The 23,106-nt window shown below is 43.7% G+C and overlaps 1 protein-coding gene across 18 annotated transcripts in view; it reads left to right on the top strand.

The window, feature by feature from the left end:
* Positions 1 to 23,106, top strand: part of trpm3 (transient receptor potential cation channel, subfamily M, member 3) — a 117,584-nt gene that overhangs the window by 46,806 nt on the left and 47,672 nt on the right. For all 18 annotated transcript variants that reach the window (XM_084025738.1, XM_084025739.1, XM_084025729.1 and 15 more), the window contains exons 2-6: positions 15,395 to 15,474; positions 17,406 to 17,607; positions 18,680 to 18,893; positions 20,509 to 20,633; positions 21,529 to 21,700. In XM_084025738.1, the coding sequence (XP_083881864.1) occupies positions 15,395 to 15,474; positions 17,406 to 17,607; positions 18,680 to 18,893; positions 20,509 to 20,633; positions 21,529 to 21,700 (793 nt within the window). The remainder of the gene's footprint in view (positions 1 to 15,394; positions 15,475 to 17,405; positions 17,608 to 18,679; positions 18,894 to 20,508; positions 20,634 to 21,528; positions 21,701 to 23,106) is intronic.

Raw genomic sequence — 23,106 nt, forward strand, 5'->3', positions numbered from 1 at the left:
TCTCCCCAAAAGCATAGCCAGAGTTTTTACCACCTGCCTTCTGGTAAAACATTAAACACATCCTCCGCTGTAGCTCTGCTTCTAGGCTACTCAACGGCTCAAAGTAAAGCGACAACTTCTCCAATCCCCCCCTGACTAAGAGGTCATCTTGACCTGCCATGTCCGACCCAGAAACAAAGACCTGCTAATGAAGAGGTAGTACGACACACAGAGAGAATAATATCTTTCACTTTGGCAGATTCACCCTCCCCCCCCTTCAAAAAGTTTGGAAGCAGAGCTTTCCTCCAAAGTGAAAGCTGTTCGGCTGCACATTATAACTATTTCTGTTTTGTTTTCTACTTTCTGGAAATAGGAGAATTTGAATACATCATCCAACCGTAGTGTGTGTGTATAGTATGTCCAACTCCCTGAGCCCTGGAGACTCGTATGCAGAATCTCCATGTAATTGGGACACCTACAACATGTGGTACCATGCACCACGGTTGTGATGCTGGCATGCAACATTTTGGCTCCATGCATATTTAAAAATGAATACGAAATACAGTTTAGGGCTGAGCGATGAATTTGACGAAGAGAATGCAATTTTTTAGTTGTAAAACTGTAGCTTAAACGAAAGGTCCCTGTGGGCTTCAGGTGCACGTTGCTCCACGTGACGTGTGCCAAATAGCGTGGATGGGAAAACAAAATGCCACGATTAATCTTTGATGGTACACAGCTGGATTTAAGTGAGTAGTGTAGCTCCTTTGAGGAATGGCTCAGTATGTAGAGAGTGTGGTCCAACGAGAGAGAGGGAGAGAGTGATGGTGAATGCCCCGAGAGCAGACAGGTATTTACGATCAGAGCAAAGAGGAAATTAGCAGTAAAGTTGTCAAGTGGTTATAAATGTACAGTGAAGGTTTCACTTTGTCTCCAACTGTCTGCTGCAGTAAAGTTCCTGTGTCCAGCTTCCCAACTGCTGCGTAACGTGAAGGCTGATAATCCCGAAGTGAGCCTCAACTTTACGGTTTACAACTCGTAGCAGAGTGTAAATCTTAAATTGACACGTTTCTGCACACCGCTGGCAGGTAAAAGCTAAAACGTTAATCATAGGTCCGATCCCCTCAGACAAGGTGTTGAAAACAAAGTCGTTTCTTCTCAAAAATGCAGCTGTTCATCTTGGCACACTAAAAGTCACCAGGTTGATCCACAACTCGATTGAGTGTGGCTCCACTCAGCCTCAGCCGCTTCTAACTGACACAAAGTGTACTTAAAGTGTCGGGTGTGTATTTCTTACAAATAATAAATATCTGTAATAGAGCCCGACCGATATTATCGGCCGATATTAGGCATTTTCCAAACTATTGGTATCGGCATTTATAATAAATGCCGATAAATGAATATTTTAAAAATAAAATAAAAACGGACGAAACACCCTCATAGAACTTAACAGAATTTGTCTCCAGTCTTGTTCGAAGTTATATTTATGAAGCATTTCAAGTCTTTTACTGGTAACTTTGTGTTTGGTTGTTGTTGTTATGGTGTTTTTGTTCAAAGGACTTTAAGTTTTATATCTCTTACATTTTATTTACCAGAACTTTAATATATTTTGATGTTCCTCTGTCCCGTTGTGACAATAAAATAAACAAGTTTATTTTTAAACTGCATTATCATATTATTTTAATGAAGACTAATAAATAACTACAAATAACTAATGTTAGGGAAATCTGTAAATTTTTTGTTACGCGTTTCTGAAATAAAAATAAATAAATAAATATCGGCCGATATATCGGAATATCTCATTTTTAAATCAACAAACATTTGTATAGGTATCGGCCTTCAAAATCCTTTATCGGTCGGGCTCTAATCCGTAAGATTCATATTCCATTTATTAAAGTTTACGCTAGGCCTGTTCTACAACGCTTCATCGTCCACAATTCGATTATTTTGCCCTCCTGATGCATCAAACAAGACGAGGGTTAGACGAGGGCTAATGTACACTCAGAGAGACAGATTGGGAGAGGGACAATGGGATTAAGGCTCAGGTCTCCGTAAAGAGGTTTGTGTCAGAGATGCATTGACCACATACATACATCCATACAAATTCTCTGCAAACACAAAGTATACCTGATTTCATTTCTTCACATGAGCTCTTCAGGGAAATGTAAGTCCTTCACCTCCCATCCACGTAGACGTGAGTAAGGTGTCATCTTTGGGTTAGTCAGGGCTTTATGTGTGTTGTCAGGATTCCCATGAGCGGCTCAGACCTTAATAATACATTTTAATCACCAAATGAATAGACAGAGCGCCGTATTTATGCCTTTGATCAGTCTTTGTAATGATCGTCTCCCGTGAGATCTGTGACATCGAACACATTTGCATTTTTTACAAATTGCCAGATTGAAAAAGCACATTTGTGACAGACAGTTGATAAAGCAGTGATACAGCCGTAATTACTCTGAACTGCTCAGCTGTGACAGACAGCCCCATTAATGGTCAGACAGCTCAGCCAACAGGCTGTTGACAAATTACTATACTGTGCCACTGGAAAAGACTGTGTTGCAGGAATGTCATCATGCGATGATTTGTTAAAGTGTGCGGCACGTAGAGGTTAACCTCAAAGTCATAATGCATGCATTACTCGGCACTTTTTAGGCAGTATTATAGCAAATGTATAGGTCCTACTTGTAAAGTTAAGACACAAGTGCAATCAGTCGTGTGACAGTTTAATGTAACACATTTGTTTGTACTAAGTGGATTTCCGTGAAGGTGTGAGACGCCTCTACAGTCAGTAACGAGATGAACCTGTCTCTCATCAGAACCTGTGGTTTTGCAGCTATTACATGCAGGTTGCATGTTTTAACCTTCAATGCCCGCTCCCTTGATAGCAATCGTTGTCATTTGATAAATGCTAAGACACAGTGTGATGAGGCCGCCGTCCCTCCTAGGCTTCTCAAATGTCACCTGACATGCAGAATCCTGTTTGATGGACAGAAGGACAGATAAACAAACAAAAAAGACCTCAGTGGCTCATTTTCTCTCATTAATATTCACGCTTTTTAAATGTTTCCATCAGCCTGTCAGGGAAATATTGTTAGGCAAATATGTAATTATTCTTTGTTACCTTTCTGTGTGCGTGAGTGTTGTTATATCTGTGCTGACGCACACATGGGCATGCTCCAGAGATCACCACTCCAGTTCCCAGCCATGCCTGTGGGGCTACGGGAGGGGGGCACAGGAAGCTGGGAGGGGGGGGGGTGGTTCCTCCTAGTTTTCAGTATCCATGGTAACATCATCCTGCCTTGCCAGGATATATGTTATCGGTGCTGAAATGGGCTGCAGAGATTAAAAGGAGGATTTGACGGAGGGGGAGAAAAGGGTGTAAAATGTAAAGACCGGTAGGGAGGATGAGAGGGACTGAGCGGATGCATAAAAAGGAGGGATGTGAATGTCGACCGTGGATAAATAGACGAATAAATAGAGGAAAAACCCCACAAGGTTCAGTGACTTGAGTCGTACCTGCTAGTTCGTTGCACAATAACGTATTGCCTCTTGGCATCTCCCGCCCACGTGCTCCCACCCCCCCACACCCCCCTCCTCTCTGTGGCAGCGGGGCCAACACTGGCACCGGGCATTTTTGGCCATAGGGGACGAGCTGTGACTTCCTTCCTCTCCCCACCTCGCTTCCTGTCTACCTATCTGTGGATCCAATATCTCCATTCCTCTGAACGGAGGGAGTCAGATTGAGTTTATCAGGCCGCCAAGCAGCTTCATCGATCGGGGAAAACAGGTGGAGAAGCAGGTGAAGGAGGAGATCTAGCGTTCAATACGGGGCCTAACGATTTGGTTCTGGAATGGGCGGAGGGGTTGTGTTTGATTCGGTGTGATGGGGAGGTCTGGGGATACTTTAGATCCGGAGGATGTGTGTGTGTGTGTGCGTTTGTGTGGTGTGAAATGATTCTGAGGGTGCGCCAGAAGAGGAAACTTGCCAGCTGTTCCCGCTGTGATGGGAACAACGGGCAGATAGACGGAGGGAGGAACGGAGACAGATATTGCGTTGTGCGTGGGTCTCGTATATTTGTGCGACTACACTGAGAACGCCTTTCTGTGGTCGGGATTAATGGATTTAGCTGCTCGATTCTGCTTTGAGATCCATATTCCACTCGTGTAATAATGTGTAATTTTTTGCGGAGTTAAAAAAAAGAGTAATTTGTCATTTCTGAATAAAATACTTGCATCAGAGGCATTAGTCATTATATCTCAATGGTTGTGTGAAAGTCCTCTGTGCTTTACGGTATGGATGCGTCAGAAAGTGTAGGAAGAACGCTGGACTTCCTCACTCCTCACGAGTGGGAATAACTGTGTGACCGGTGTGCCGGTTGCGATATTGAAAATGAATTGTTGGCCATGTACACTTGACCTGAGAAATAGATCCATCAAATATTGATGGTAGAGAAAAAGAAAGAACCGGTGAGTCAATATGGGTCTTTATGGCAAAGATCGTTCCCGAATCAGCTTTATCTTCTTTTCTCTCTCTCTCTCTCTCTCTCTCTCTCTCTCTCTCTCTCTCTCTCTATCTTTTGAAAATATGCACACATCCAAACTCCCTGTCAGCTCGAGTGTGGTGGACGCACAAGAGGCAATTTCACAGCCCTTTGGCAAGAACTCTGTCAGCACCTGCAACTTCATTACAGTAAACCAGTGCTGGTCTGCTGCACACACACACACACACACACACACACAGCCCCCCGAGTGTGGCATTTTCATGATAATGCCATGTTACATGCAGTGTCCGAGTGGTATTGCCAGTGGGCCGGTAAACAGCAACTCTGTTTTTGTGGAACAGCCAAGGCAACATCATAATGAGGGGGTGCAGTAGTGCTGTGCAGGTAGAGATACAGTTCGCAAGCTCAAAAGCACACAAAGAAACATGTTGTAACAGTACGATGGGTTACAGAGCCCGGGTCCCGCTGTCTGAATCGTCGCCCACTTCCCCTATTTGCTCACAGTTTTAAAGTGGTGTTGCCGTGGCCACTGATGTCTGTTTCCACCGGATGGAGGAGCAGTCGACAAATCACGGCTTTGCAGGGGGGATTAAGAATGGTCACGTCATCTATGAAGGAATTATGTAGCTAAGTATGTAGAAATACATATATTTTTTCTTTATTAGGACTGTTTATTTACTGCTCCTAGCAACCGCGGTCACGGTTTCCATGTTGACTGAAAATAACGTTTAAACTTTGGTTAAAGGGGGGAAATTAAACAATATCCGAAGGAGATGGAGACTGTAGTGTGAATGCCAGGCTGCGGGCTACACATTATAAAGATAATGACATTCATCACAACACAAAAACATCTCTGAACAAAAGATGAACGTCACCGACACAATGCAAATCAATATGACATGAGAGAGAACAGTAACAGTACAGCAACACTACCACTAAAACCACAGGCTCTGTTTCTTCCTCCCTTTCCTTCCTCAGACCCCCTCAGACCATCGTTAAGTCCCCCATCACTTCCTACTCGACAGCTGTCAATCAGACGGCGGCTAACTAAAACACTGTGTCATCATCATTGACTGCGGTTCACCGGCTGGTTGCTCCCCTTGTCATTCACCGTGGCTAGTTGCCGTCCGCTCTCTCTCCCTCTCCGCCTGGCTTCTCATTTCTTCTGATGGAAGGTTTCTCTCTTCTCTGCCCTCAACATGACACAGACAAAATGGGTAGAGCTTATCTCTCCTCGCTGTCGGTCTATTTTTTCCTCTCTCTGTATATCCACTTTTTTGTTGTTGTTGCTGCCTTTCTGTTACTGTCTGCTTTCTTAATCTGTTTGAATTGGTCCCCGATTTAGATACAGTGCTCTCTGCGTCTCTCTTCAGTCTATCCATTTTCACAATCGCTGCCTCTTCCCTGTACTCTCTTACTCACCTCCACATTTTCTCTGTCTCTCGTGGCATTTTGACCCTCGTGGTTCTCACACTAATTCACCGATTCAACACACATCTCCCACTTTTTCTCTCTCTCTCTCCCGGTCCACCTTTGTCATTTTTTTATTCTCACCACCACTTCACCCACCTTCACCTCTCACATGCCTCTTATCTCTCCTGCCTCCATCTTATCCACTCCCTCCCTCACCCTTTCCCTCCTCCTCATCTCCTTTCATGCTGACACCAGCCCCCTACCTCCAGCCCCCCCCCTCCCAAAGTGGGAACCTACCCCCTCTCCCCCCCACCTCTGTCACAGACAGAATGGCCATGCCAGTGTTGATTAGATACCGCATGGCCAGATTCTCAGCTAGGCTTAGCGGAGGCCTGTGGGAAAGAGAGCTGCTTATTCTGGCCTCGGGAGATGGATTGAAAACGACGGGAGCTAAAACAAGCAAGCGTTCGCTCATTACACTCACACATTGAACACACCCGCACATGCGCACCAGCACGCCATGCACGCACGCATTAATACACGCCGTTCTGCTCGGGACGCCAAAGTGCATCGTAAAAATGACAAACTTGTGGTGGTGGTGGGATACTCACTGTCAAATATGCATGTTTGCTGTAATGCAATGAACTTCCTTACAGGAACTCAGCAGAACATATTCTTTTCTGTCAATGTCTTGGTACTTTTCACAACTAAAATATATGCACCTTGTCTATTTTTGACGTATCTGAAAGGCCACTGTCAGAGTTGAGGCCAGTAGTAGGAAGCAGGAATTGGGGTCAGCGAGGTTACTTCTGGTTGCCGACCGATGCTACACATGCTCACCTGCATGCTGTTGGAGAAAAGAGCCAACTGGCCATCGGGACATAATATTACACAATAATGAAAAAGTTAAAGACATAGTCCAGACTTAAAGTAGCTCAGTTTAAACTGCCAAATGCAGGAAAAATCACCGACAGTGTGAATTTGGAAGTTAATAGGCTTATAATATCAATGCCCCATCTAGAGCAGAAGTAAATCTGATTATAGCTTCATGTACAAAACACATCAAGACATGCAGCTTTTGTTCACAGCCTCAATTCAAAGTAGACCTCAGCGGGATGATTTGAATACGGTGAGTTGAGGCCAGACATGAACCAGCTCTAAAGAAAGGTGATCCACCATTTAGATTTTCTAATGACGTTTACAAAAAAACACCTTTTTTATATTTCCTTGAATGTTTGACTCCCACATACCACCATTCTTTTTCAGGATTTCTGCCCCATCTCTGTTTATCCTCTTTATATTGCATTCTGATTAACCAGCACTTGCCGAGGACTTGACTCACAGCAACAAAGCATGCTATTTCATTGAAAGCCATCAATATACAAAATGTGGAGGAGGCTGATTTATTTTTTCAGGGTTATATATTCTTTCAGTTAAACTTCATATAAATCAAGCATAGAAATAGAAGTGGTATGACAAGGATTTTACACTTTCTACACTTTCTATTTTATGGGACGTTATATGGATGTAGTTGAGTCCATATATTATATATAAGTCGCTCCATAAACCTTGCCATGGAGGCTATCATCGGGATAACAGAAATCCCATTTCAGATCATTTCAGTGAAGGTCTCCTCAAGGCCGTTGGGTTGAAGGGTCAGACACAGATGAGTCGTCACTGATCTGGTCAATGATGTGTGAATGATTATAAAATAATCATTTTGAGTGTTCAGCAGCCTGGAAAGCCTGTTTCAGATTTATAACATCTTACCCACTCTTCAGATATTAAACCGAAAGCGGTTGTTAATCTTTGTGCCTTAAACCTGCTACATGAATTCCTCTGAAAGTTACTACTAAGGAGAAGAGAAGCATTCGGTGCTTTGTATGCCTTTTTTTTTTTTTTTTGGCAGGTGGATGACACAATACGTGTTCTGTACGCTAAAGACGAGCTTGTTATTCAGCAGCTTAAGTTTGCACGGGGCAAATTTGTTTATTGTACATAGATTCCCAGTGGCACTTAACAAATTAAAGGATTTGAATACATTCTCCATGAGAATCTTTTAGAGCTTATTAATGGAATTTAACTGAGCCGTGTTCAAAATGTGGTTGTTACATGGTTCTAATTGGACGACATAGTGAGAATGATGAAATTCAGAGCAATTGCCTCAAGAGTCTTTGCTCCTTAATCTTGCGTTCATGAGTATTTCCATCGCCGCTGTTATGAAATGTGTGAATGTTCGTAGTATTGTGCCGCTTACCTTGAATATCTGTTGCATTTCATTGAGAATGGAGAGGTGAGACAGGTTGGTTTGGGACTGACTAGAAAAGAGCTGCTGAATAGACATGGAAAAGGTTCTTTTTGCACAATAGACCCATGAAAAAGGTTTATCCCCCAACCAATGGCCGACCTTCATTAACTGATCATTGATCTTTAACTGATAAGATTGCTTATTTTCTATCAACCGTGCTCTCAGAATCTGATCTCTACCTCTGACCTTTCACCTCCTCGGTAGATCCACTTGCAGGTCTTTTGGTTCCTCCTTGTCGCACACAGATGCACTTTGCAGTTATTGTTGCGTGTCAGCACTATCATGGTCATTGCTTGTCTGACCACAGCCGGGTCACAAGTCAGGTCTTCGGGTCCAGGGGGACCTGTGAAGACCTAGTTTGTAAGTCTCAGCCTTTTGTGCAGCGCAAAAACAGACAAAGTCAATGACTGGACTGTGGAAAATACATCAAATTTAAAAATGTCACGTAAAATATTGCAGTCTGTGATCTCTGTATAAATATCCCAGACAAAACGATATGACATTGATACGTTATTTTGAGTGTTGATGGCTGCATTGAATAGCATTGTACCAATTACGCCGAGGTCCGTTCAGAAAACAAGCGCGTCAAAAGTGTTTTGCATGTCGCCTTGTGGACAGACATAAAGAGGAAAGCAAATCGGTATCATTATCCAGTCATGGCGGCATCCTTTTTTCTTTCCGTTTTTTAAACCCCAGAGAAATTGTTTGTTTTTGGTTCATACATCCGTAGTAAACCGGCTGCAAAATGCTGAAGCAAGTGGAAAACACATTTTATGTGTTTGCGTGTGTCAGAGAGAGAGAGAGAGAGAGAGAGAGTATGGATGCATACTCGTGGATGCCAGCTACCCTCCAGGAAGATAAACCCAGTGTTTACTTGTGATCAGGTCAGCGAGTGCTATTCCACTTGCATAAGTGGTTCTTCTCCTTGACAAGATTGCATTTAAAGGCAATGGCCTCATCCTTAATGCAAGCAAGTAACTACACGGTGCTGCCAGTGGCCTCTGCAGGTCTGGATCAAGCGTTGAGTCACAATCCAGCGTTGTTTACCGATGCATTGGCTTAGCCAAGACGGCTAATCTCGGGAAGGTCATTGTGTATATCATTGCCCATCTCCTGGCTGCTGTTGCATGGGGGTTACGAAGGGGCTTGATAGAGAGAGAAAGACCAGGAAGAGAGACGGGATAAACGGAGGCACTCAGACTGATATTAAGTGTAATAGAGATGGAAGGTGAAATGGATGTGCTGAGTGTATTTTAACATCTGTGTATGTCAGTTTGAATCTGCTCTGTGTCGATGAGCAAGGCCAAAGCAAACACAAAATATAGTATTTATTGCATACTAAGTAGAAATGTAGACGGTCAGTCAGAACTGAGCTGATCTGTAGGGCTTCAGATTAGCTGTCTGTTGTCTGACGGTCTTGTTTTGGTAGAGAAGAGGGAAGGGTGATTGTAGGACGACGGCGCAGCAGAGCAGATGCCAGTTAATGTTAATTGGTCGTCTGCAGCGGGGAGGCACCTTTACAGTAGAGCATGCTGGGAGGTTGAGCTGGAGAGAACATACTACACCACATGTCGGTAACATTAATGAGCCATGTGTCAAATACGTCGTTCCACTCCGCTGCTGTCTCTGATTGCACTTTTATAGACATAACAGACATGTTGCTGATTCATTCTGAGATTCAATCTGGTCTTTTAACATCAACATACTGTTAGAAAATGCTTGGCTGTCATGAAGAAGACAAATAGACGCATGTAGCAGATGCAAATAATAAAATACATTTGATCTGGTCTCTTATTCTATTACTGTAAAAAAAAAAAAGGCCTAAATTGTTAACATAATAGTAGTAATAAAATAGAGAAAGTCAACAAAACAATGGTGTCAATTTCACATAAAGATGCTTTTATGTTTCCTCATGTGTGTGTGTGTGTGTGTGTGAGTGAGTGAGTGCGCTTTATCATATATGCATGCAAACACACACACACACACACAGACACACACACTTGGCCCTGTGCCTCATGGCATCTCAGGTGCACTCCTCTAAGCACTCTGTCCTTCTGTCTGTCTGTCTGTCTGTCATTCTGTCTGTCTGTCTGTCTGTCTGTCTTACTCTTCCATTCTACCAGATCTGGGGCATATTTTTGGTTTCCTACGATTTCGCCCACATCCACATTGTGTTGCTGGTGCGTGTGCGTTTTTACTCTGAGAAGGATTACAGTTTTTTTTTTTTTTTTGAAAAAGTACATCCTCTTTCCTTTCTTTGTTTCTCCCTGCTTGCGTATTGTTAGACTTCATTTAGTTCAGATTACAATCTTATGTGGCCCGGTTTCCCCCACGGCTCCAGCTAATTAAACCTGGTCCGTGTTACGTACAGGTCCGTTAATCCCTTTGATGAAAACAGTTAGGAAACTGCCATGTACTATAAAAATCAGCAGGGAAACTGCAAATGCAACAGCAAAAACTCACATACACTAACGTGTGTGTGTGTGTGTGTGTGTGTGTGTGTGTGTGTGTGTGTGTGTGCGTGTGTCATTTAGGACAAAATAAGGATGGTGAGGGGGCTATGGGAATGTCATGTTGCTCCACCTAATAGGCTCTCTTGCCATTCAGGCTCCCCCCTTCGGTCTTGATCTCTGACAGAAATGTGGCTGAGCGAGATGAAACACTCTCTCTCTCTGCCTCCCTCGCTCTGTCTCTTGCTCTCTCTCACACACACACACACACGCACACACACACACGCACACAAACACACGACCTGACAGTCCACCTTTAATTTGAATCTAAATCAGGTGAGGTGCCTGTGAGGAGGGGAGGACAGCAGGGGATTCTGTCAGCACACTGTTTATGGGGAAAAAAGGCTACAGGCTTTTCAGTATTTTGCAAGGGTCAGACTTTATTGTTGCTCTACGTCTAGATAGTCAACCAGCTGTGTCACGATGCAAGATCTTTTTATTTTATTTTGCATTATTGTATTTCTTGGCTCGTACTCACAGACCTGGGTAAAGGCTATTTGAGTGGTGTTTCAGGGCTTTTTCAGTGTGTAGCTTCAGCACCACGACACACACACACACACACACACACACACACACACACACACACACACACACACACACACACACACACACACACACTCTCTCTCTTTAACACACACATACACAGCAGTGCTACTAGTCCCACAGAAGACCAGTTGGCAGTGGACTGAGAGGTGGCCTGATCAAGTTTTAGTGATCTTGATTTTAAGGCGCTGGCGCTACATTCAGGCATGCTTTTGAAGGAAAGGCCACAAGATTGCAGTCCATCACTTATCAGAGGTGAGTCATGAAAACCACATGTGTCACAGTTTTGCTTGAATAAAGCCTTTTAACTTTTTGAGATTTTTCACGACAGCTGATTTTTGGAAGTCGTTTAACTGGTTTCTACATTTTTTTTCTTGTTATGTGGAAATCTGTCTTTTTGTTTCCCACTTTTCATCTCCTACAACTGTTGGTTTTGCAATGTGATGTCACACCGAGTTGGGTGTTGGAGATGCTGGAGTTCCTTCAGAGTCTCATATATTTACGTGTGTGTGTGTGTGTGTGTGTGTGTGTGTGTGTGTGTGTGTGTGTGGTTGCTTCATCTGATCTCATTTCATAGATTTGTTTATTTCAAGATGAGCGACTGAAGTACAGCAAACATGCAGCGTTGTGTTCTCGTTCCAAAAGAAGACCAAAAGATTTTTAAAGGTTGTGTCATCTGTGTCACAAGAAGACTTTTGTTCATACTCATCCAAAAAAAGTGGACCATCCTAATTGATCACGAATGCATGTACAGACACTGATGCTTAAAAATGTGATAACATAGCATAGACGTGTAAAATCAAAGTGAAGGAGAAATCAGGACGTACTTCAGAAAGGGAAGTAGTTATGTCTCGTTTATCACTGAGATGGCAGTAAAACAAAATACAATGTAATGCAATAGAAGAGTTCTACACAGAGGAGAAGATAAAGCAAAGGGAAGGTGGTGATTTTTATTTTAATCGCTTGGAAAAAATGGTCTAGAAAATCAAATAGAGACCGTTTTGGTATCTTTATGGTAAATGTCCGTTTTTAATGCATTCTCTGAAAGAATAGTCATATTTAATGGTAAAACATGCTACAGGCGACCTATATGTCCTATAAAAGCTTCGTCATTCATGTTCGTAAAAGAGAAGAAAAAGAAGGTGGAGGAAAACAGAGAGTGCAAAAGGATTAGGCTGTTGATTGGATATGGTTCCCAATTCAGCTCGCTGCCAGTGCCAATAAGAAAGAGGGGACACAATAGTAAAGGCAGGGGGGAGAGAGGACAAGGAGGAGGTGGAGGAGTTTGATTGTAATGGAGTCAAGACCCCGAACAGGCTGTCAGATGCTGCTCACTTGCTGCAGTCAGTCCTTACACACACACACACACACACACACATACTGTTTGTGTGTGTTTGTGTGAGTGTGTCCTGGTGATAAATCTTAATTACACAATGGAGAGCAGGCCATGTGCCATCTCATCATACCATGTCAAATCTCATAAGCAGCACTAGAGAGCGTGAGAGGACGAGCGAGAGAGCGAGCGAGGGAGCCGCACGCCACATCCATACAGAGGAGCCGGAGGAGCAGGAGTCAGGTGGAGCAAAAAAAAAAAAAATGGGTTTGCAAAGGGAAGTGAATCTTTGTCTGGGGTGCTTTGGGGTGAAACTACCGCGGAAACTCCTTTAGCGGTTCGCTTCGGGAACATAAAAGGCTTTTTGTGTGGTGCGACTGTTTGTGATTTCGCCCCGTCGATACTAATCAAATAAAAAACTGCCTTTGCTGCCATTGAATGGGTCTAGTTTTGTCCCAGGATGAGATGGCGGATGAATACACGGTTCTAGCGTGTCGGGGGAAAGAATGGGGCTGGGGGCGTTGTTGTGGCCCGCTGAGTCATCGTGGCCAGGGTGAGCTCTAAAAGCAGCCCCCAGCCCCCCAGAGTAATGGTTAATCGTGGGAAGTCTGGTGTTAGGGTAAGTGTGCCCCGTGTGTAGGCCCGAGCCTGTTTGTGGCCGGTTGCGGTGGGTTTTGGCGTGCCGTGGTGTGACAGGGCCAGTCAGGCGGATGCGGCGTGTGTTGTTGTAGCGGCGGCGGCGGGGGGGAAAGCCCTGTACAAGCAGCTCTCAGCTCTGTTGGCTGGGAGAAGAGCCGGGGTAGCTCTCCCAGAATAAAAAGCAGGAGAAAAAAAAACAAAACAAAAAAAAGCTCCCGTCCTTTTGTGTTGGTGTTTGTTGCGTTGCCTCGGCTGTGGGTTTGGGAGTCCCGGTCCCCGTGTGTCCTCCCGGTCGTCTAGCTGTGACCCCGTTGAGACATTCTGTCCTATTACGGACCTCTTGTGTTGCGCTCCGTCGCCACAAAACCTGCCACAGACATAGTCCACTTCCTGCAATGGTGGTGTCAGCCCAGGAAGTGTAACCTTTGAACCGCAAAGCGCTGATCAGAATGGAATGAATGGCAGAGGGCTTCTATTCACAGTTTACACATGTAATAGACAGCTGTTTGGGATGAAGTGAGTCTTATTTCCACAGTTAATCAGCCTGTAAAACATGTAAAAGCAGGTATCAGGGGGAAAATGCTGAAAGATTATTGATCCCTTAAGCAGGGACAGACAAGGGTTTGATTTAGGTGTGATGATTGAGGGAACAACTTGGACCAAGTCTGTTCCAGTCTGGGTTTACTGGCAGTCTGCATCCAATTTTTGTGATTTCTGTGTTGTTTTTTTTAAACTCTTTTAGGAAACGACTCCAGGGCAAATAAATTAAAGCAAACTCTGCTTTAAGTTAATCAGTACCTATTTTGGTAGATTGATGTGGGAATTTGTGTCCTCCAGGATTTTAGTGTTTGCCTATCGACACAAATCTAGTCTCCTGAACATTGATGTGTTTGTCTCTTTGTTTACCCAGTAGTTTATAAATTATTGTCAAGTATGTCCTCCTTTCTGGCTGCCAAGACTAACAGAAATCAGCATATGTTGGTGGAAACACCGTTAACCATTTCTGATCTACAAATATCATGTAGAAAAACCTCCTTTCGGTGTATTTTAAACCTAAAGGAACTCTGTCTTTACGGTACAATAGGTGACATTTTAAAAACTTTGCAGCACAGTACTTTTCTCCCCTTGAGTGTACTGCCATTTTCAACTCCACAATAAATGAGAAGACTGAGCAAGCTGCTATTATTAAAATGTACCAAACAAACCAAAGCAGGGACGCCACCATGGTCTCCTGCCATTCGGCGTATTGTGCCGTTTTAAATGAAACACTTTTGTGATAAAGCTCTGCATCGTTTCCTCTCTTATCACGGTGCACACGTCCATCCTTGTTGATGTGTAACAGGTGTTCATGCGTGGATCTGTGGAGGCACCTGTACAGTGTTCCTGTTAAATCCTGTGCTGCATGTAAGTCCCAGGCTCGCTCTGTGTCTTTCCTGTCGGGTCTGTAGCAGGATAATTGGCTCCGGTCGGTCTCTCTGTCACTCAAAACCTGCAGCAGCTGCGACTGCAGAGCACCATTCCCACCGCTGCATTATGCTGAGGAAGTCTGTACTGTATACACTATAAGAACAAAGCACACATACATTATAGAAGCACATGCACACTGCTTGCTGATATACACACACGTACACAGCTACACATAAGTGTGTCCAAGGGGCTGGAAGTCTGACATCATTTGCTGCCTCGCTGCTTTTCACATCCGCTTTCTCCTCCCCAGCTCTTCATCTCATCTGGTTTGGGCCGGAGTCACTGAATAACATGAAACATTTCTGTCAGAGTCCCTTCAGTGTTGGAATTACATGTGAGGGATTGTGCCGCTACTGTGTGTGCGTGTGTTTCCAAAGTGCTATGATTCTGATTTTTCTTTATTTTTAGAGACATTAGGGCTCAACATCTCAAAGTGCATGCTGGGTTTTCCCTCCGCCCAAAGCTGGACTGGAGTGGGAGATACGTCTGTATATAACTCATGACAGAACCCTTATTGTTTCTGAAAGAAAAGAGAAAAAAAAATAGCTTTCTTTTTCAGGTGAACTCCTCAGTCAAACAAAACCCTCCTCTTGATTTGAGGCTGATTCTGCTGTCTGTCTGCTGTCACTCTCGCAGGCTCAGTTCACAGCTCCATTATCCGTCAAAGGCTGACTGATTTCTTCTGTCTTCATTTCTGCAGGCACAGAAATCGTGGATAGAGAGAGCGTTCAGCAAGAGAGAATGTGTTCATATCATAGTGAGCGGCAAAGACCCCCATAGGTGAGTAAGAATGGAAGAATCCCCCATTACATTGTTATTTAAAGGTAATATATATGTAAATGACATTATTCTTTGCTCCAGCTTGTCTTTTTTTTTGTTCTGAATTGTGAAATAATCAAACGATGAATTCTTTAGTTTAACATATTTAAGAATCATCTGATTTATCATTTTCTATAAAAGCTACAAGCGCCTTAATGAGTCAGTTCGCCAATGTGACCTCACATATAGCACATTAAAAGCCTTGTTTCCCGACTGACCTTTTAAAACATGCCTCAGAGTAATATCTGTCCTCTATTTGCATCACATTTAGATGCTCTCCTCTAATGAGCCAAAATACCGACATTAAACATTTTAAAACAACGCAAATGTGAACCTCGGGACCGATCGAGTCCACGTAAAGCAGAACTGTTGAATGATTTTGGGGACTTGTCTCATGCAAACGCCGTAACATGAATTTTTGAGAAAGACATATCATCTATAACATCTCTCGTTCTGCTCTGCAAAGTCACTGTGACGTTATCAAAAGCTTCACTACAGCTGATTCTTCGGGAGATGAGCTCGGAGAGGGAAGTCTAACGCCTGCAGTACCTGCCCTCAGATACACACACACACACACACACACACACACACACACACACAGGAAATGCTGCTTGTAAACAGAATTAGCATAACTGGAGGAAAGCGGGGGGAGGGAAGCCGGGAGAAAGGGGGAAAGAGATGTTCCTCGAGATCAAATCAACTGTTCTGTTTTTAGTCATAAACATTTGTGTGGATGCATTAGGCAGAAGGAGGCGAAGTACTTTTGGTAAGAGGTGACGCTAACAAGAAGTGATAATCAAAGCCTCCTGACTCCCTTTCCTCCCAGCGCTCCCACTCCCTCCTGTAAGGTTAACAACACAGCGTATGAAAAGCTGCATTCTGTGCATCTGAATAGGAATATTACAGTTCGTATACATATATACGATCGTCATCCTGCTAACTCCTGTAGTCGGCGAGAAGAAGACGAGCAGGAGACCAAAGAGACGGAGCCAATAAAAGATTGCAGAGGCCTACAGATCCTTCTCCTCCCAATCAGGAGATAAAAGTCAGATGACAAGCTGTCACTTCATCCTTGCCCACCTCTTACTGCTCGGCACACGACGACGGCAGCTCACAGATCTCTCAGTGGCTCACAGTCTCTTTCTCTCTACCTTTTATTTGTCCCTTTTGAGGCTACAGTTGCTTATCTTTGGGCTCTGGCGTCTCAAAATGCCAGTTATTCTCAAAAAGGCATAGAATATTCCTAAATCATAACGTATGTCTGTGTCAACTCTTACAAAAAATCTTTAATTTAACTTCTGTGAACTAAGATCAACAACGTGTGACCATTCAGCACACAATTTTTATAACATGTGATATCAAGAACTGAGTGAATAGTGAAAAGTGTTTTTGATCACTTATTTCATATTTTAAATGACTAACGAGGCAAAAGAAAAGTCTTCAACCTTTTCCTCCTGCCGGGGGAAAACAACTACTCCTTCTAAAAGATAATTTATGACTTCTTAATTATTCAGTATTCATTTTCGCACCATGTAAAGTGAATATGATGTAATACACGATGTTTTCCCAAATATTGTGTGTCTAAAAGAAGTGATTCACACATTTTAATCCCTGCTAATTTATTAGATCATGGTGCTTAATTGTGTTATTATCAGGTAACAAACATCATCAATGTGTGATCAACAATACTCCGCCATATAGTTCTGTGGAGTAAGAGGTTCCTCACACATGAATCCTGATAATCCTGACCCATCTCACAGCGGTTGCATTGCCTGTGATTGGATACGATTCAGGATCAAATATGAAAGTGGATCCAATCTGATAGGAAAGAATGAAAAGACTCTACTGTGAGGATTTGCTCCGATGTCCTTACATCCACTCCTCTGGTGCAGGTGCTGTTGCGGTCGTCTGATAGGTCAGCACGTGGGCTTGCCCCCGGGTATCCCATCCAGCCAGAATGACAAGGCGGAGCGTTTGGGCAAGAACGACAGCCTGTCGGAGAAGTGGTCGATCAGCAAACACACACAGCTCAGCCCCACCGATGCCTTCGGCACCATTGAGTTCCAGGGAGGAGGACACTCCAACAAAGCCATGGTGACTCCCATCACACATCTACTGTATCGTATTATGTCTGTGTTCCCTGCAGAAAGCTTGCCTCTGGAGATGGCAAGAACAGAGCAACCTGACACTTTTGGAGGGTGCAAAAATACACATCTAAACAACCAGATGTCGTGATGAATCCGTGGTTTTGAGCTCCGATAAATGGTAGAGGGAGATCAGCGGAGGCTGAGTGGTCCTCGCTGAGTATCCTGTAAGAAGAGGATGGTGAAAATGTGTGACAGCTCACAGGTCCAGAGAAGCGTTAGATGGCTGGCTGACATGAATTCAGCTTTCGGTCTGGACGGCACAGTTATACCAGTGGTGTGAAAATGGTTGAATATCGTAGTGATTGCCAAGTTTTTAAAGTAATTAATACATTTCATACGTAGTCCAAATGCAAATGGTTACTGACGTGTAATTAGGACTCATCTAGAGTCTTGTGCACCGTGCTGAATCTAGCTTCTCTTCTAATTACACCGCAACTTACTTGATAAATACATTTAAAGGCGTCACAAGTTCATGATATCAGGACACCGCAAGATCAATCACATGTAATTATTGATTTTAAAGACCTAAAGATCAAATTTTGCCCGCTTAATCGATCCTCGTCGTCTGATTGTACGCGCTATCCCGCATACAATCACCGTCCGTGGTAACCATGGCGACGGAATCACGTCGCACTTCCACATCATTCAGGGAATTCGGATGATTGAGGCTGCTGAATTATGCCTGATTTATTCCCGGCGTTAAATAATTCATGCAGACACATGTCAGGTTGGGTGTCTGAGGGTGAGGCGGATAGATAAACAGATGCTCTATAATGCATGTGGTTCTCCAATCACAGCGAACATCTGTTCAATACTGTTGTAACTTGGAAAAACGGAAAGCCATACATTTTAACCCCATTTCATAATTTTTGCCTTCATAGATTTAAATGCTTTTATAGCATGCAGTGTACGCGTGTGTTCCCGTTTGTGATTACATCTCAGGCACATGTAGATTTGAAGTCACCATGTGCCTGAGGGTGACGTCGCGGTGCTACTGACATACTCCCCACTGTTTTCAGTACGTGCGAGTGTCTTACGACACCAAGCCTGACCTACTGCTCCACCTGATGACCAAGGAGTGGCAGCTGGATCTGCCTAAGCTGCTCATCTCAGTCCACGGGGGCCTGCAGAACTTTGAACTACAGCCCAAACTCAAACAGGTCTTTGGCAAAGGGCTCATCAAGGCTGCCATGACAACGGGAGCCTGGATCTTCACCGGCGGGGTCAACACAGGTGAAGTACCGTACACACACACACACACGCAGCTTATTTTGAGGGTAAAGCAATTTTCACTCTTCTGTAAAAGTGTTGTCATAAGGACATTTAACCAGCAATGTGCAGCCCCGGTGCTTTTTATACATCATGAGTGGATCCGCACTTGTGCTGGGAGCCTGATAAGTGTGTTGAAATGTTCTTCATATCAGCTATTAAATAACCATTGATCAAGCGCCTCAGGGCTGTAAAAATGTCAGACTGCTGGATCGCTGCCAATGGGTTATTTAAAGTATTATTATTAAGTATATTATGAGCACTCAATTATACTTACAGACCTTCATCCATAGTTCGAGGAACTGTGGATGAAGGTGAATGGTGAGGAACTATGAGGGAGTCCAGACCGCTTATTCTTTTATTACTGGAAGTCGAAGAAAAAGGTCACATTTAGACCAAAAAGGCATATTTCATTACACAAACTGGATTTAAATCTGAGATTTGAACAAATAGTGAAACAAAGAAGACGCGTTCTTTTCAAGGAGTGGTATTCTACTGAAAGAAATACAGGAATTCCCCTGTTAGGTTCTTAGAATTGAGGTTTTGGAGGAGATCGACCTCAGACTTTGATGCCTAAGGAGATCTGGTTTAGAGCTGCTGATTAGCTGGGTGAGTTTTGCCCGGAGAAAGATTCATGAGGAGCTCAGTGCGCTGGATCTCGAGCATCGAAGGTGTAGCGTTGGAAGACTAAAGCCGAGACAGAAACAAGATGAATAGGTAACAAACTGTGACAACATAATGATGGAAATTAATATAGGGGAAAGTCAGCTGATAGACAGCACCTGGTTCATGCATATGGAAATCTGAGCTCCAGTAAGCTATGGAAAGTGGCGTGAAGTCACAAAGATTTGGTAAATGCTTTGCTGCTATCTTGAATGCTGATAGAAATGATTAACATGCATGAATAAAAAAACTGAATATGGTTTTATATTACGGGGAATGGAACGGACCACACATTTGATTCTTAGCTTTACCTTTTGCCTTCTAGTCAGCGCTGTGTCACTTTGTTTTCTTCACTTATTGTATTTTTTTCTAGATTTACAAAAATAATTCCGTTTTTAATTACATTTTACACGCTGTATATAAGAACAAAGACGGGAGGAGGGATTAAAAAACAGATGGAAAGCAATGATGCAGCTTTGGATGCAGATGTCGGCTTGCACTTGAATACAGAAAGATGAAGAAAGTAAGATTTAGTGACACAATGGATGCAAAAAGGCAAGAAAGAGGACGAGAGATGCCTGAAGTATGGATGGAGGGATGGATTGGAAGGACAGTGGAGGCGGAGAAAGGATGAATGTCTGCAGGAGAGGTTTCGGACAAGACGGCCTCCAGGTCTGACTGCTGCTCCCCCCGAGGACAACCAGAGGCCTGGAGCTACGACCTGACTGTGTGTGTGTGTGTGTGTGTGTGTGTGTGTGTGTGTGTGTGTGTGTGTGTGTGTGTGCATGCGGCTGCCCTAACCCCACGCCTACAGAGTCTATCATTATCTAAGTTTACACTGTGTTGTGATTGTGACTAAACTGATTTTGTTATCTTTTTCCCTGTCCTTCTATCTCACACACACACACACACACAGGTGTGATTCGCCACGTGGGCGATGCACTGAAAGACCACGCCTCCAAGTCAAGGGGCAAGATCTGCACCATCGGCATTGCTCCGTGGGGCATCGTGGAAAATCAAGAGGATCTTGTCGGCAAAGATGTGAGTGAGCCAGAGTGAGAGTGGCTGCTTCATCCCTCGTGTGCCTTAAATTACGTGTGAAAAATGTCACACGCATTCCGGCCTTTAAATCGCAGCTGACAGTTCAGAACCGAGATGCTGAGTAAGCCAATCAATCGGCGATGCCTCTTCTTCCAAATGAGTCGGGACAGCCGGCGGAGCCGCAGGAGTTGGCGGGAGCACACGCTGACTCAGTGAAATCTCTGGAATCAATGTTACGTTATAGTAAAGAACTTTATCACAACGTCCGGCCGAACGAGTCGAGCGGAGCAGATTAATGTTGGTAGCCGGAATGAGATAATTAACTCCTGAAGCTCTTCTCTCCACGCTCGACTGGTATCGACTGTTCGCCTAATGGCCAGATGAGTTTACAGCAGGCTGTCAGGCGTTCCTCCGCCACACCAGAAGCAAGCTTTAGAGAAACTGATCTGTATAAATATTCATCCGGTTTTTAGGTTAACTTTAATGACGGTGCAATAAATAAATGGTAGTTAATGAAACATTATTGTAATTAGTTTCATCACCTTGACAAACGCTTTGCTAAATGATGATGCCTTCAAGGGGTTAGCCTGTGATTTAGTGTCGTACCTCCATAAAGTTAGACTCACAAGGGACCGACTTTAAAAGCAACTGTTGAAATCAGTGCAGCAGAGGTAGAAATATCCTGGCTTTTAGTATTGAGATTATGGATCTAAAATCTCCCATGATGCAACACCGTCTCTCTCTGCTTGGTAATGCCTTTCAAACACCGTACCATATCATAGCCATTTAAAAAAAAGAATTGTTGTCATGAAACCGTCATTTTTGTTGTCAGCCGCGGGTCTCTGGGAGGTTTGCGTCAGCGTTAAATGTCCCTTTGAATCTCCTCTTGGAATAGGTGGTGCGTCCATACCAGACCATGTCCAACCCCATGAGCAAGTTGACGGTTCTAAACAGTCTCCACTCCCACTTCATCCTGGCAGACAATGGCACCACGGGAAAGTACGGCGCCGAGGTCAAGCTGCGACGGCAGCTGGAGAAGCACATCTCCCTGCAGAAGATCAACACACGTGAGTGGAATTCACTGGATCCGACCGATTAAGTTAGGGGAGGCGTTTCCGAGGTAACAGCCTAATGAAATTGTAATCCTCGGTTTATCAACGACACCACAGCGGGTTAATTGAGTTCAAAGTCTTTTTTTATGGCTGCATTCGGACTAAAATTATCATCACCTCTTTTGTACTCAACACATGCTGGCAGACGGCGTATTTTTAGCCAGCTGGGATGTAACTAGACGGGCCTTTGAAAGTGTCCCTCCCTGCAGGAGGGCTTTATTTCTTCTTTCAAAGCTTCCTGACAGCTCAGATGAACCTTTTCCTCAAATGAACCTGCTCGATTAATTCCTGTCTCCTTGTTTTGCAAGCTAACGAGCACACGACCACCATACGTATACGTATAGGTACATTTATATGTGTCTCACGTGAAGAGCATTATTAGCCACTCTTCCTCCCCTCAGGAGGGGCTTATAATTTTTTTTTTTTTTTCTTTCAAAGCTTCCTGACGGTTCAGATGCACTCTTGCCTCAAATGAACCTGCTTGATAATCCGCTTCTCTTTGTTCTGCGGCACGAAGCTCCCAAACGAGCTAGACATAATTACCACTGGTCATTTATATATTCACATGTATACACTCTACTGTACAGCAGACACAACAAGTACAATAATAAGCACAATTATAATTATGGAATTAAGAAATGGAAGTTGCAACAGATATTTTATATTGTTTCTGGTATTTTTATCTTCATTTGATACATTTTTTTTAAACCACTTGGTCAACATCACACCTTTTTTGTGTATTTTTATATTTTTACAGACAAGGTATTATTACACACTACTGAACCTCATAAGAATCTCCATCTATTCTGTATTTCTGCTCTCCGTGTCCTCATTTTGAAACCGGTTGCATCGAAGGCATATTATGCTCATAAGCGGGCAGCAGGAGTGAATATGAATCCTTGCGTGTGCGAGTCGCAGGTGTGTTTATGTCCCCGTGTGTACATTTGTGTGTACTTGTGTCTGCACACGCGCATATTTGCCTCGGAGGGTTCATCCACCGTTGAGTCCTTGTCACATTGCATTTCTCCGTTTTCAATTTCCACATTAGAACTTAGCTAGAAACCAAATGGATTTGCATGAATACAAAATGCATCCCTCTGTCTTTTTCCTCTCTCCATTCTCTTCTTTTTCCTCTCTCACACGATTACAAGCGACGACACACACACACACACACACACACACCTCCCTGTTACCCTTTAAATAAATTCCTCTACAGCCTCTCACAGGATTGTGTCTGAGCCGGCGACAAAAACCCCGAGTCACAGCAATTTTGTTTGCAGCCATGATTTATTTGTTATTACCGTCTTTTGTCGTCAACATAAAGCAAAACATCAATGCAATAGATGTTACCGAATGGAGAC

The sequence above is a fragment of the Eutrigla gurnardus genome (genome assembly GCF_963514095.1).
Source record: "Eutrigla gurnardus genome assembly, chromosome: 13".
Classification (NCBI taxonomy): domain Eukaryota; kingdom Metazoa; phylum Chordata; class Actinopteri; order Perciformes; family Triglidae; genus Eutrigla; species Eutrigla gurnardus.